The sequence below is a fragment of the Symsagittifera roscoffensis genome, chromosome 2 (assembly GCF_963678635.1).
Source record: "Symsagittifera roscoffensis chromosome 2, txSymRosc1.1, whole genome shotgun sequence".
NCBI lineage: Eukaryota > Metazoa > Xenacoelomorpha > Acoela > Convolutidae > Symsagittifera > Symsagittifera roscoffensis.
The window spans coordinates 17,515,468-17,529,631 of record NC_087063.1 but is presented as its reverse complement, the minus strand read 5'-3'; the positions used below and the strand labels follow the sequence as shown (position 1 = coordinate 17,529,631).

General features: G+C 33.4%; 1 protein-coding gene across 1 annotated transcript; it reads right to left on the bottom strand.

The window, feature by feature from the left end:
- Positions 1-907: 907 nt before the first annotated feature.
- Positions 908-14,163, bottom strand: LOC134838990 (uncharacterized). The gene is made up of 2 exons (XM_063854367.1): positions 13,405-14,163; positions 908-1,627 (listed from the first exon to the last, which is right to left on the bottom strand). Exons 1-2 carry the CDS (start codon positions 13,480-13,482, stop codon positions 950-952), a joined length of 756 nt encoding a protein of 251 aa, XP_063710437.1. The 5' UTR covers positions 13,483-14,163; the 3' UTR covers positions 908-949.
- Between the last annotated feature and the right edge of the window lies 1 nt (position 14,164).

Genomic DNA, 14,164 nt, shown 5'->3' with positions numbered 1-14,164 from the left:
AAAAATACTTTTACTTGAAAAAAAAAGTTTTCACAGCTGAAATTAAGCTTAAATACGCTATTGTAAGCACATACGGTAATCTATTAGCTCGAAATTAGACCAAAAATCAAAAACTTCAAACAGGTTTTTTCTCGGCATTGTACAAAAAATCTTCAAAATTTTTAAACGTCGTTCGAGTCATGGCTGAACGGGCTTTAAAATGATATATCACTCAACCAACGCAGTCTGATGATTATTTGTAGTACCTGATTTTGCGTGGAAAACAAAAAGCAAAAAAACTAAAACAAATCCGAATACAAAGTTCCTCCCCATTTTCAATGGTCGGAACAAAAATACTGTAGAAAAATACTAATCATAGACCTTTAATGCATTTTTCTGTATTTATGGATTGTATGAAAAGTGTATGATTGGCATTTTTCTATATATGAAAATTGTATGAGTAGCATTTTGGTCAACCCGGGTCGTTGAACTTACTTTAGTGTGATACAGCATGGTAAACCCAAGAAGAGGCTGTAGCTTGATTGTGTTTGGGAGAAAAACTACAAAAAGAAAGCAAATTATAACAGAAAACTGACAACAATTTGCCGGAAAATGAAAAAACTAAGTTTTTAGAAGCAATTGAAACGTCTAATCAAAGTTTTGTCAAGCAGTTGCAATTAAGTTATTTATTGAAGCTTGACTTAGCTGAAGCAGACTTACAAGAGATTGCCTTGCAAGCGATAGCGCATGTGCCATATTCATCCGGCAATCTATTCCTAAGCGAGCGTCGTTACACGACTTAGAATCCGACAAATTTTGTGTCGATCAGAACTTATTACTGATGTTTTGGCTGCTACATCAGATACATTTTTACAAAAAAGTCAATTGCTGAGAAATGCCTCAAAGTTCATATAATGGTCCAAAAAAGCAAGAAAACGACAGCTTAACTCAAAAAGGAAAACTCATAGTCTTAGTTACCCTGCACCAACATCAATGCATTATTGTTATTCAGCTCATTTCCCATGTTTTGAACAAGTTTTTCATGCTCGACTGGGTTCTCGTTTTGAGGTATTAGGTTGTTATAGCTGCCATCTTCATGCAGTTGACCACCTGCTAAATTGTCCGCCTGGTCCACGATATTTGAGCCACCTCTTAGCCCTTTGATAATTTTCAAGGCCTCTTTGTATTTCAGCTGACATTGCTCGATTTCTGTTTTGCAGATAGCTGAATCACCTTCACAGTTTTCTAATTTGTGCTGTGAGTCGGCAAATTTGTTGTATTGTTCTTGGATTCGGACGTTGCATTTATCACTGTAGTCGTTAACTTTCTTGGAACAGTTGACAAATTTCAGGTCGCTGTAATCGAGTTGCTTTTCGAGAATGGAAATTCTTTCTAGGTAGCGGTTCTCTTTTTGTTGCGAGTTCTCAGAAACCTGGTCTCTTTCCATTCCGATCTCGGATAACTTTCCCTGGAGCTCTTGAGATTTTAGTTCACAGGTCTTCACGTTTTGTTGCAAACTATCCTGAAGTTGACCCACGAGTTCACCTCGTTTTTCAAAACTGCCTTCAAGCTTGGCGAATTCACTTTTGAGTTGATGTTGTTGGCGTAATGTCATAACGAGGCAAATACTGCATATTCCGCTGAACACCTGTAACTCAAAAAAGATAAATTTGAGCGCAAAAATTGGAAAAACCCTATAATTACACTTTTTTTGCACAAAATTCGGATCTATTCCCAAAAAGCTGCCTTTTCTGTTGCACTAATCTTTTTTCCTTTATTCACGCTACGATATTTGGGTCAATTTCCTCAATGATTTCATATATCGCCTCCGTGCAGTTTTAACCGGACGCAGCTTTATAAACGGGCAAAGCTCTATAACCCAATTGGGTTCGTTAACTGTCCCCTCACTGTTTCTGGTGCTTCATGTTTAAATTCTCGTTATATTCATATTTACCATTAACAATGAGAAATAAATTGTTTCTTTATTTCTTACTTGCAAACAAAAGTGATAATAAAACGGCAAAAAAGATGTAAAAATGCAAGAAATTACATCTGATTCTGAAAAAAACCTTTCAAAGACAACCACCCCCTCCCCCCCCCCCCCCCCCTGCACAAAAATGCACACTCTGTAAAGTACGAAATAGTTTGTTTAACGCATCAATAAGACCAACAATCTTGGCTGAGATCACTTGGAATAACTTTTCAGCTGAATTAGCGCGCCGTCTACGCTACACGCATTAAAAGAAAACAGGTAGAGCAAGCTTTAATAGTGCCAAAAATGGTATTTTTCAAACTGCAAAACTTTGCGAAAAAAATAGCTTAAACAATTTTCAAATATTTTGAGGCTTAGAACATCAATCTTTCAAATGGTATAAGAAAATTATAATATTAGTTTTAATATTTTCAGCATCGAATTGAAATTAACTTTAATTATGGTATTATGTAAGCACTCAAATTAAACTGAATTAAGAAACTGCGCATTTTTGAGCACTTCAGCTACAGTCACAAGACCCAATAGTCGTAACTTATGCTTTCAACCAATAAAAAATAACGTTTTTTTTTTACGTTTTCGTCCTGTTCACTGTAACTATTAGCGATTCAAGCCTGAACTATGATCACCATAGAGACGAAGCAGAGCTTCATATCTCTTGCAATACATCACAAATAATAAAAAAACATAAGAAGTCGAAAAAATGAAAATGTTGAATAACTAGGTGAACCAATATTTCAGTAGTCTCGATAAAAGACAATCAGGGGCACCAGCTAAAGCTGGATTGGATGTACACGGTAGGTGTATTTTTTTTGAATTTGTCATACTGATGCAGAACTGATGCAGCGCATTTTCTAAAATTGAAAACTGCCCTAAACCTGTGTTGTTTCTCTACTAAGCTAAATGAGAAGAGTGAAAATTTTTGAGGTATTGGACTTTTCCCAAGGACATAACATTTTTTTCACAAAAAACAAAAGAACCGTCGCTTCTGCAATAAAAACTCTCGCAACCGGTTCTTTAAATTGATTTTTTCATCTCAGATGAAGTAGAGAAGTGTCCAAAAACCGGGTTTCTCGATTGATCACTTAAACTGAGAATTGGCACGATAGTTCTCGAGTAAAGTCAAAAGTTTTCAAAAACGGTCGAAATTTGAACTCTTTTTCTAAAACCATAACTTTTCTACAAAAAAATTGGGCGGAGCTGATTATAAAGCTAAGCTTTCAACAACCTGTTGTTTCGATTAAATCTATGATATCAGATTTGAAAGGATAGCCATCGAGAAACGTCCCAAAAACTATTAACGAAGCACAGTTTTTTGTGGATTTTTTTGGAGTATCCTTCCATGCAAAAAAGTTTCAGGTAACCTGTATTTCTGATTGAGCACAAAAATTCAGATGCGGGAGGGTATTTCTCCAGAACAATCTAAACGTTTCAAATAACAGTGAAAAAAAGTTGACTCTTACGCTTGAAAAATTTGAGCATAGTCGTCAATCGAAAAAAATTCATAGACTCTGTTTTTTGGGTTGAATCTATAATCTCATATATGGCAGAGTTGTTGTCAAAAAATCGAAAATTTTAAAAACGGGTGAAAATCAATTGATATTACCAAATAAATTTTGCAAGAGCAATAAGTTTTTGTGCAAAAAAATGGTGAAAAGCCACTATAATAGTTAAACCCAACGCTACCGGTTATCTCAATTGAACCCAAAGTCTCAGAATTGGGAGAGTTGTCAAAAAACTCGAAAAAATTTAAAAACGGTCAAAAATCAAAAATTTGATTTTTGCGAGGGCAAAGACGTTTGTGTAAAAAATTGTGAGTAGCCAGTACAGCAGGGAAACTCCACGCTATCCGTTATCTCCATTGAACCCAAAATTTCACATTTGGGGAGTTAATTTTTGAGAAAAGTCAAAAAGGTTCACAAAACGGTAACAAAATTAAAATTTTGACTATTTTTATGAAATCATTTTTTTTCGTTCTATCTGGCGTCTGCCCAATAAAAGTTGGTTTTGTTTCCGCTTTGTAAACGTTATTTTGCTGCTAAAAAAAATTCAAATCTTTTGCTCGGCATATTTGCCAAAAATTTCTATTGGGCATATTAAAGGTAATATGAAAATTTATGGGATTTGATTTTTCATTTTTTTGACGCGCTTTAAAAGTTTATTTTCATTTTTCACAAAATTTTGGCAAAAAAGGGTATCAATGAGCCTGTTCAGACTCTATTGCTCTCAAAAATGGAACGACTAAAGCTTATCTTTAAGCAAAAGTCATTTTTTTGTTCAAATATGACAACAAATTGCAATCGCTCAGTGCGGGGTTCGATCACCAGACCTATTGTTGTAGGTGTTCTCACTTTAACTATCTGAGCATTTGAGGATTGTGAACAATTGAAAGCTACTTTTTTAAATCGTAAGTCGAAAAAGAAGTCACTTTTTCTTTTTTATTTTTCTGTGGCTGTTTCCGCTCAAGCCCTGCGGGACCGCGGAAACTGCGAAACTCCATCAATTGTAAAAAAAAAAATCAAAAACAAAACAAAGTTAACAAATAGATCGTATATTTTTTCAGTACGTAGGGTATGAAATAAGAGCAAACAATCGTTAAGTTTAAATTTTCAATAAGATCTGCTCGGTATAAGACAGCTTGTTTAGTTCGTTTTTTCAAAAAAAAAACAATTGAAAAATTTCGAATATTTTAAACTTTCGTGTCAGCTAATTTTTGATGCGCTTTAAATATTTATTTTAATTTTATGACAAAAATGTGTTAAAAAGAGGGGTATCAATGAAAATGCCGCTTATTCTTTTATGTATCTGCATAGACTCGTTTGACTTTACTCATCTGTTTACAGCCTTCGAAAAAAGCTTTGTCAGGAATATTTGACACATACTTTTGTTTTTTTCTTTTTCTTTTAGAAAAATGGTTCATTCGTTCCTTCCGTTCGTTTGTTTTTTCGGCGTGTTTACTTCGTTCCGTCTTAACAAAAATTGAAAACTTTTGATTGTTTTAAACTTTCGTGTCAGCTAAATTTTGATGCGCTTGAGATATTTATTTTCTTTTTTTTAGAAAAAAAATCGTTAAAAAAAGTGTATCATGGAAAATGCTGCTTATTCTTTTATGTATCTGCATAGACTCATTTGACTTTACTCATCTGTTTACAGCCTTCAAAAAAAGCTTTGTCAGGAATATTTAATTTTTTTTTCTTTTTTCTTTTAGAAACTAATTTCTCAAGCATGAGATTTGGGTTTCAATGAAATTAGCGGTTGTTAGAAAGCTCCCATAAACAAGTGTCTACACCAAAAAAGTTTCTTCACATAAAGTTTTTTAAATCGGAATATTCAAAATTTTAATTTTGTGATCGTTTTGTGAATCTTTTTGACTTTTCTCAAAAACTAAATTCCCAGATGTGAGATTTTGGGTTCAATGGAGATAAAGGGGTAGCGTAAAGCTTCCCTGCTGTGCTGGCTACTCACAATTTTTTACACGAAGTGTTTTTGCCCTCGCAAAAACCAAATGTTTGATTTTTGACCGTTTTCAAAATTTTTTCGATTTTTTTGACAACAACTCCCAAATCTGAGATTTTGAGTTCAATTGAGACAACGGGTAGCGTTGTGTTTAACAGTTCTAGTGGTTTCTCACAATTTTTTTACACAAAAAGTTATCGCTCTTGCAAAAATCAAACTTTTTATTTTCAACCGTTTTTGAAAAATTTTCGATTTTTTGACAACAACTCTGCCATGAATGAGATTTTGGGTTCAATCCAAAAAACAGGCTCTATGAAACCGAATCTGTCTTCGGGACCTAAACCGACAAAAATTAGCTGATACGAAGGTTTAAAATAATCGAAATAATCGAAAATCAGGAACGAACTGAACAATGCAAAAAGTTTCAGGCAACCTATATTTCTATGCAAAAAAGTTCCAGGCAACCTAAATTTTTGATTGAGCCCAAAAATTCAGATAGGGGAGGGTATTTCTCCAGAACAATCTAAAAGTTTCAAATAACGGTAAAAAATTGATTTTTCCGAGGACCATAACTTTTCGCTGGAAAAAGTTTGAACATAGTCGCCAATCGAAAATTCTTAGAGCCTGTTTTTTGGATTAATCCAAAATCTCATATATGGCAGAGTTGTTGTCAAAAAATTTAAAAAACGGTTGAAATCAAAAGTTTAATTTTTGCGACAGTAATAAATTTTTGTGTAAAAAAATTGTGAGAAGCCACTACAATAGTTAAACCCAACGCTACCCGTTATCTCAATTGAACCCAAGATCTCAGATTTGGGATAGTTGTCAAAAAAATCGAAAAATTTTGAAAATGGTCAAAAATTAAAAAAAAAAAGTTTTTTTTTTGCGAGGGCAAAAACATTTTGTGTAGGAAATTGTGAGTAGCCAGTACAGCAGTGAAGCTCCACGCTACCCTTTATCTCCATTGAACCCCGGCATCAAAAAAAATAAAATGAAAAATCAAATCCCATAAATTTTCATAAAACTTTATTATACCTATTAGGAGTTTTTGGCAAATATGCCGAGCAAACAATTTGAATTTTATTCAGCATTAAAATAACGTTTACGAAGCGGAAACAAAGTCAGCAGGTATTGAGCAGACACCAGATAGAACGAAAAACAAATGATTATATAAAAAACGTTAGCAAACTTTCAGTACGATTCGGAAACTACCTTGAACATGATAGCATGATACTTGCTCATAGCACAAAAAAATTGCGATGGCTCATATCAACCGACGAAACCTGAGCAGATAAACGAAAGTACTACAAATCAATTTTTACCGGAAAAAAAATCAATTGCATACACACTTAAAAAACAAAGCCGGCCGGAATTCGAGCCCCGGACATTAGGATGCAGAGGCCAAGTGCGAAGGAACCTAGAAGTTGTTGGCATTCAATAATAGACAAGTTGAAAAATTGTAAGAAAAATTGTTCACGCGAAAAAGTCTAATTCTCGATTACAAGACACTTGCTTTCGCTAGGATTATGATTATGAAATATTATTCACTGTAGTTATTGGCAACTGAAAATAAAAATCAACAATAGAGAGAAAAAAAAGACTTTTCAAAACGCTAAAAAGAAACTAAATCTGTCTTCGGGACCTAAACCGACAAAAAATAGCTGACACAAAAGTTTAAAATATTCGAAAGTTTTCAATTTCCACAAAACTAGGCCCCGACTGTAATCGAACTTCCGAGATTTGTCGTCTCAAGTATGGATGTGACCACAGCACCAACCTAGCAATAAAAACATGGGAAAAAGTTCTTGGAACTCAATGTTTTTTAATTTGAGTAAAAATGCCCAAATTTATGTAGACTTGGTACTGCGGCAACCAAGCCGACAAACAAACAGGCAAACAGAAGACCGACAAACATGACGCATGCAAAAAAACAGGTCCTGGCCGGATTCGAAACATTGAACTTTGTCTATATAGGCAGTTGCTTAATTCTTCGCCACTAAATACCGAGCTAAAATTGTCAAATTCGTGTTTTCAAGTCGTTGTTTGGTCGTTGAATTGCAGCTCGCTCGACGAGTGTTCTGGTTTGCTAGTATTCCGACCATTTTTCCTCAATTGAATGACCCAACAACAGCTTGAGAACACTCATTTGCTATTATTAAGTCGGTTAAATCACTTCGAATATTTTAAACCATTTTATCTTAATTTTACCAATTTCAAGTAGTTACAGAGTAAGAAAAAAGCAAGACACAAAGATAGTTTTCTATCGATTGAAAAGCAAATGTTGCAATTTATTTTTACACATGTGACTGCAATACGTGTATTTGTCTGTGGATATACAAAATTGAAGTTCATAAAAAACCAAAACTATCTGGTTTTCAGAAAAAAAAACTAATCTAGATGTCGTTCAAATATGATTACAAAGTATCGGGACAAAAAAATTTTGACACAGAGGCGAGCGGAGCTTAGCGATACTTAGAAAAGAACACAACCGCAGCATCGCAAACTATCCGACAGAAAATGGGGCCAAAACCGCCAAGTTATAACAATTGGAAGAAAAAATCTATAAAATTTTTCATGTTTTCTTCTCTATTTATATTTGGGAGAAAAGACCAGGACAGTTGAATTAATTCTGGCATAATTGCCTTTTAGTTTTTTTCAACCAGTTTTAAACTTACAAAATTTTAACATAAAAGCGAAGCTGTGCCTCGCAAAACAAAAGAGAAATCGACAAAAAACCAGCTCTAAAAAGAAACAGAAAAGGTAAAACTAAGCTAATAAAAAAAAAAATTCTGTAGGCTTGAATACCTACTTCTGTCCCTTAACTTTGGAATCTCAACAATTGATTTGCTGTGGGTACTAACAGTAGTCATCAACAATTCAGATCTAGATTCCAACAAATTGCCGCTACTATGCAGCAAAAATGCCTCCAAACATGAGCTAAAGACAACCAGTCAAACATTTCAAATCAATTATTGGAAACTAAAAAACTCAATTTCACATAAATTACTCATTTCAAAAATTTAACGAACTAAATTAGTTATTTTTTTTGTACTATTGCATGATCAAGTAAATAGCTTTTTTTCATGCACATTTACATGAAAATTTGCACCAACATACAAATGCATCAACTGTCGTAACTTATTACTAATCGAAAAACAAAGCACAAGCTCTTAAACTACCAAAACCCCCCTCAGGTTGAGATTTATGTTGATAAAAAATGCGTTGTAGTGCTACAAAACGCTTCGTTTGTGTACAAAAACACTATTAATTCATAAAAAAAATCGCCCTCAAAATAATTAATATGTTAACTTGGTATAGTACTTTTGAGGCTAGCAAAAATTATGAATATTTTTTGAAAAGAATTTATATCGGTTTCTATGGTATCTTGCTTTCATTATTCAAAAAATTACACAGAAGCGAAGTTGAAGTTCGCATACACAAGCAAAACTTTGACCGATAATGCTACCGGGAAAAACTGATTGAGTACAACTTTGAGTCTACAAAATTTCTCAGGTATCGGGACAAAAAAATTTTGACAGAGGCGAGCGGAGCTTCGCGATACTTACAAAAGAACACAACCGCAGCATCACAAACTGTCCGACAGAAAATGGGGCCAAAATTGCCAAGTTATAACAATTGAAAGAAAAAAAATCAATAAAATTTTTCTTGTTTTCTTCTCTATTTATATTTGAGAGAAAGGACCAGGACAGTTGAATTACTTCTAGCATAACTGCCTTTTAGTTTTTTTTCAATCAGTTTTAAAATTACAACCTTTTAACACAGTAGCGAAGCTGTGCCTTGCAAAACAAAAGAGAAATCGACAAAAATCAGCTCTAAAAAGAAGCAGAAAAGGTAAAACTAAGCTAATAAAAAAAAATTTCCGTAGGCTTGAATACCTAGTTATGCCCCTAAACTTTGGAATCTCAAGAATTTATTTGCTGTGGGTACTAACAGTAGCCATCAACAATTCAGATCTAGATTCCAACCAATTGCCGCTACTATGCAGCAAAAATGCCTCCAAACATGAGCTAAAGACAACCAGTCAAACAATTCTTATCAACTATTGGAAACTAAAAAACTCAATTTCACATAAATTACTCATTTCAAAAAATTAACGAAATAAATTAGTTAATTTTTTGTACTATTGCATGAAGTAAATAGCTTTTTTCATGCACATTTACATGAAAATTTGCACCAACATACAAATGCATCAACTGTCGTAACTTATTACTAATCGAAAAACAAAGCACAAGCTCTTAAACTACCAAAGCCTTCCTCAGGTTGAGATTTAAGTTGATAAAAATGCGTTGTAGTGCTACAAAACGCTTCGTTTGTGTACAAAAACACTATTAATTCATAAAAAAAAATTGCCCTCAAAATAATTAATATGTTAACTTGGTATAGTACTTTTGAGGCTAGCAAAAATTATGAATATTTTTTGAAAAGAAAATATATCGGTTTCTATGGTATCTTGCTTTCATTATTCAAAAAATTACACAGAAGCGAAATTGAAGTTCGCATACACAATCAAAACTTTGACCGATAATGCTACCGGGAAAAACTGATTGAGTACAACTTTGAGTCTAGAAAATTTCTCAGGTATCGGGACAAAAAAATTTTGACAGAGGCGAGCGGAGCTTCGCGATACTTACAAAAGAACACAATCGCAGCATCACAAACTGTCCGACAGAAAATGGGGCCGAAATTGCCAAGTTATAACAATTGAAAGAAAAAAAATCGACGAAATTTTTCTTGTTTTCTTCTCTATTTATATTTGAGAGAAAAGACCAGGACAGTTGAATTACTACTAGCATAACTGCCTTTCAGTTTTTTTTCAATCAGTTTTAAAATTACAACCTTTTAACACAGTAGCGAAGCTGTGCCTCGCAAAACAAAAGAGAAATCGACAGTAATCAGCTCTAAAAAGAAGCAGAAAAGGTAAAACTAAGTTAATAAAAAAAAGTTTCCGTAGGCTTGAATACCTAGTTCTGCCCCTTAACTTTGGAATCTCAAGAATTTATTTGCTGTGGATACTAACAGTAGCCATCAACAATTCAGATCTAGATTCCATTAAATTGCCGCTACTATGCAGCAAAAATGCCTCCAAACATGAGCTAAAGACAACCAGTCAAACCTTTCATATCAACTATTGGAAACTAAAAAACTCAATTTCACATAAATTACTCATTTCAAAAATTTAACGAAATAAATTAGTTATTTTTTTGTACTATTGCATGATGTAGTAAATAGCTTTTTTTCATGCACATTTTTATGAATATTTGCACCAACATACAAATGCATCAACTGTCGTAAATTACTAATCGAAACACAAAGCACAAGCTCTTAAAATACCAAAGCCCCCCTCAGGTTGAGATTTATGTTGGTAAAAAATGCGTTGTAGTGTTACAAAACGCTTCGTTTGTGTACAAAAAAAAACTATTAATTCATAAAAAAATCGCCCTCAAATTAGTTAGTATGTTAAGTTGGTATAGTACTTTTGAGGCTAGCAAAAATTATCAATATTTTTTGAAATGAAATTATATCGGTTTCTAAGGTATCTTGTTTTTCATCATTCAAAAAATTACACAGACGGCGAAGTTGCAGTTCGCATACACTGTTTTGACCAATAATGCTACCGGGAAAAACTGAATGAGTACAACTTTGAGTCTACCAAATTTCTCAAGTGACGCACGCCAAATATGAGTATAAGTAATAACTAGGTGATGCAAGCCAATTATGACGTATAAGCAATACCAGCCAATTTGAAAAAAGTTCCAGAAGAAAAAATACCAGAAGAAATTTGCCAAATAACATGCCTGAATTTTCAGAGCGGAAGCATTTTGACAAGTATACAAAAAAGTTCTTCAAAAACAACCGACCCTGCCCAGGTTCGAACCCTCTTTTTTGCTGCGGGTCTCCTTTCCTACCTCTACGCTACAGATCCATGATAGCTTGAAGCTAAATTGCTATTTGTAATTTAATAGTCTGTGTTAATATCCTTAGCATTGGCTGTACTTAATAGCTGGCGATGGATCAAATGAACACATTTTGTCGCAACAAAATTTGCGTCGCAACAACATTTGCGACTTAGGTTGAAAAAAAAAAGATAGTTCAGACTCTTACACAAGCTTTGCTTGTGTAATGATAAATAAATAAAATAAAAATTTGGTCAGTTATGCAGTAAAATTTCAATGAATCAAACAAACGACAAGAAAGCAAACTTATCTGTTAAATTAAAATTAACAACTATTTTCACCAAATAGAGTACCATACCTGTTAATAATTGGGAAAACGGTAACATAATGGATGGAAAAAGTTATGTTTAACGTTGCTTTTTTATAACAAGTTACATCACCGCACGCTGGATCTAAACTCACAAATCATTCATGATGAACATTTTATTATGAAGTTAACCTAACATGCTTGTATTTTTTCAATTGGAAACTAAACACTTTTACTTTTTTTTATTTGAGCGTAAATTTAAGAAAACGTAATCTGAGATTTACTTATGTCGAGCGTATAAAAAATCAGCTTCAAAAGCAAGAAAAAAGAACGGAACAATTTTCGTCCTTTTCGTTTTCAATCAAAGCTTGAACACTTTTTTTGAAAACTCACTATCGAATTTTTTCTAGCTAGAATTTTAACTTTACCAAAAAACAGTTTTGAGTCCGAGCATTGACACTCATAGCGTTGTTTATCTGATTTTTCGACACATACAGTAACTCAAAAAAATGTTTCAAAACTTTACTTCAGCCATCACTTAGTATATAAACTATCTCGGTCGCTATTCTTTGCATATTTGAATAGCAGGAGTTTACCAATGCATCTCCAATAAATTCAGCGTTCTAACGTTGGTACCCCACTTTTCACGAATCTTTCAACATTATTGAACACTGTTAGTTTGGTTATAGGGTTCATAGAAAGAACTACTTCGAAGAAAAATCAATATTATTCAACCTAAAGCAAACAGAAAACTCAAGATGTAAATTTCAGGATAAGTTGAATTTATGTGCGATGCATAGGTAAATACCTGCTAATTAAGCATGCAAAAGTAAAGACCGAGATTTTAATGGCTTATAATAAGAGAGGGCTAAAAGTAAAGTTTTGAAACATTGTTACAGTTTTGCGCACTGTGAAGACAACCTCCGATTGAATCGACCGACATCTCCTTCAACATTTTTCTGTTTTTACCATCGTTTTAATGATGTCGTCCATAAAGACAAACTTTCATCGGTTAACAATTAAAATTGTTATTGTTCCGACTTTCGATACGAAAGTAACGGAATATTTGTGCTCGGGGTGGGTTTTTTTTTCTTCAGACAAATTTCGACTTTTTAACTAGCCATTTTTGACGGAATTTTTTTATATCATTCAAAAGGTATTGCTGACCTGAGCTTAAATTCGAAAAGATATTTCACCTGTGATCATTTTTCGTAAAGCTATGAGGGTTTAAAGGTTGCTATTTCGGCCATTTTGACCAATTTGGGACAATTAACGCGCGATATAATTCGAGCTATTAACGCGTAAGCGGAGATTTAATCCGTCTTAGAAATCGTTCCAAATTGGTTGAAGGAAGCTTATTTGCCATAATTGATTTGTTACAAGGAACGAAATCTATCCTTTTGTACTTTATATGGCGTGTGGGGGGATGATTTTCTAAGAAAAATTTTCAAATTTTAGAAAAAATTTTTTTTGCATTTTATTTTATTTCATTTAATTTTTTTATGTTGTTTATGTTATTACTGCTCCATAAACCTTAAAAGGCAGTCGGAACATTCAGGGCTTCGCCCTGATACGAGCAGTCTTGTTTTATTTAAAAATGAGTTTGTTTTACAAAAACAAGACCAGAATTAGTGTATTTCGCTACATAAAAAACTCAGCGTTTCTCGGCATTTAAGAAATAAATCGGGATCAGTATTTGCTGTATCGCCGGTTATTCCTGATAAAAACTACCCTCTAGAATATTTGGAGCACCTTACCATGAAAAATCGCAGCATGCGGTGTTGGTTGGCTGCCGTCTCCCAATAAGGTTTCTGGTTATACGTATGCGGCAACATTGCAATAGTATATTTTAGAGCGCAATATTGTGTCTTATTAAGCAGATAAATGAACCAAAAGCAAACAATTTTTCAACTTGTTTTTTTTATAGTAGTTTTCAGTGAAGAAAAATAAAAACGCCAATATTTTCAATTTTATTATTTCGTTAATAATCTGGATGGATTTCAGTTTGGAACAATGAGTAAAATCTCTCTCCTGCAGAGCTATTAGATCTATTATCACTAGTGGTGCAACATCTGTGTTGTCACTGTCCTATCCTAAAACATGGTGACTGTAGTGTTCATATACTACCATGATACTTGCAAATACATCGCAAACAGCGCATGACTTTCTTACTCATAGTTAAAATAAAGAAATTATATTTGAAAAATGAATTCCGATCAGCAGAAACATTTCATATTTAGAACAGAAACGTCCGACCATGTATGTCCAATTCGTCTTTATAATATTAAGTACATATTAATAACAGCTAGCTACTTCAAATATAAAGTTAGGTAAGTTAAACACACTAGACTGCGAAAGATAAATCTAGTGTAATGTACAAATATATCAGAAATACAAATCAATTTCACAAAACTTTCATTTTTCAACTTCAATTTTTTTCATGTACGACTCAAAAGTTTTGTTTAAGTTTGAAATAAAGCAATGCATGAAAATACAATTATTCTCCCATGTCCTTGT

What these genes read in the sequence shown, in the direction of transcription:
- LOC134838990 (XM_063854367.1), bottom strand. Translation starts at nt 13,482, where the DNA reads ATGTTGCCGCATACGTATAACCAGAAACCTTATTGGGAGACGGCAGCC. An exon ending in GCATGCTGCGATTTTTCATG is followed by an intron (nt 1,628 to 13,404) that starts GTAAGGTGCTCC and finishes TTTGAGTTACAG; the next exon opens with GTGTTCAGCGGAATATGCAG.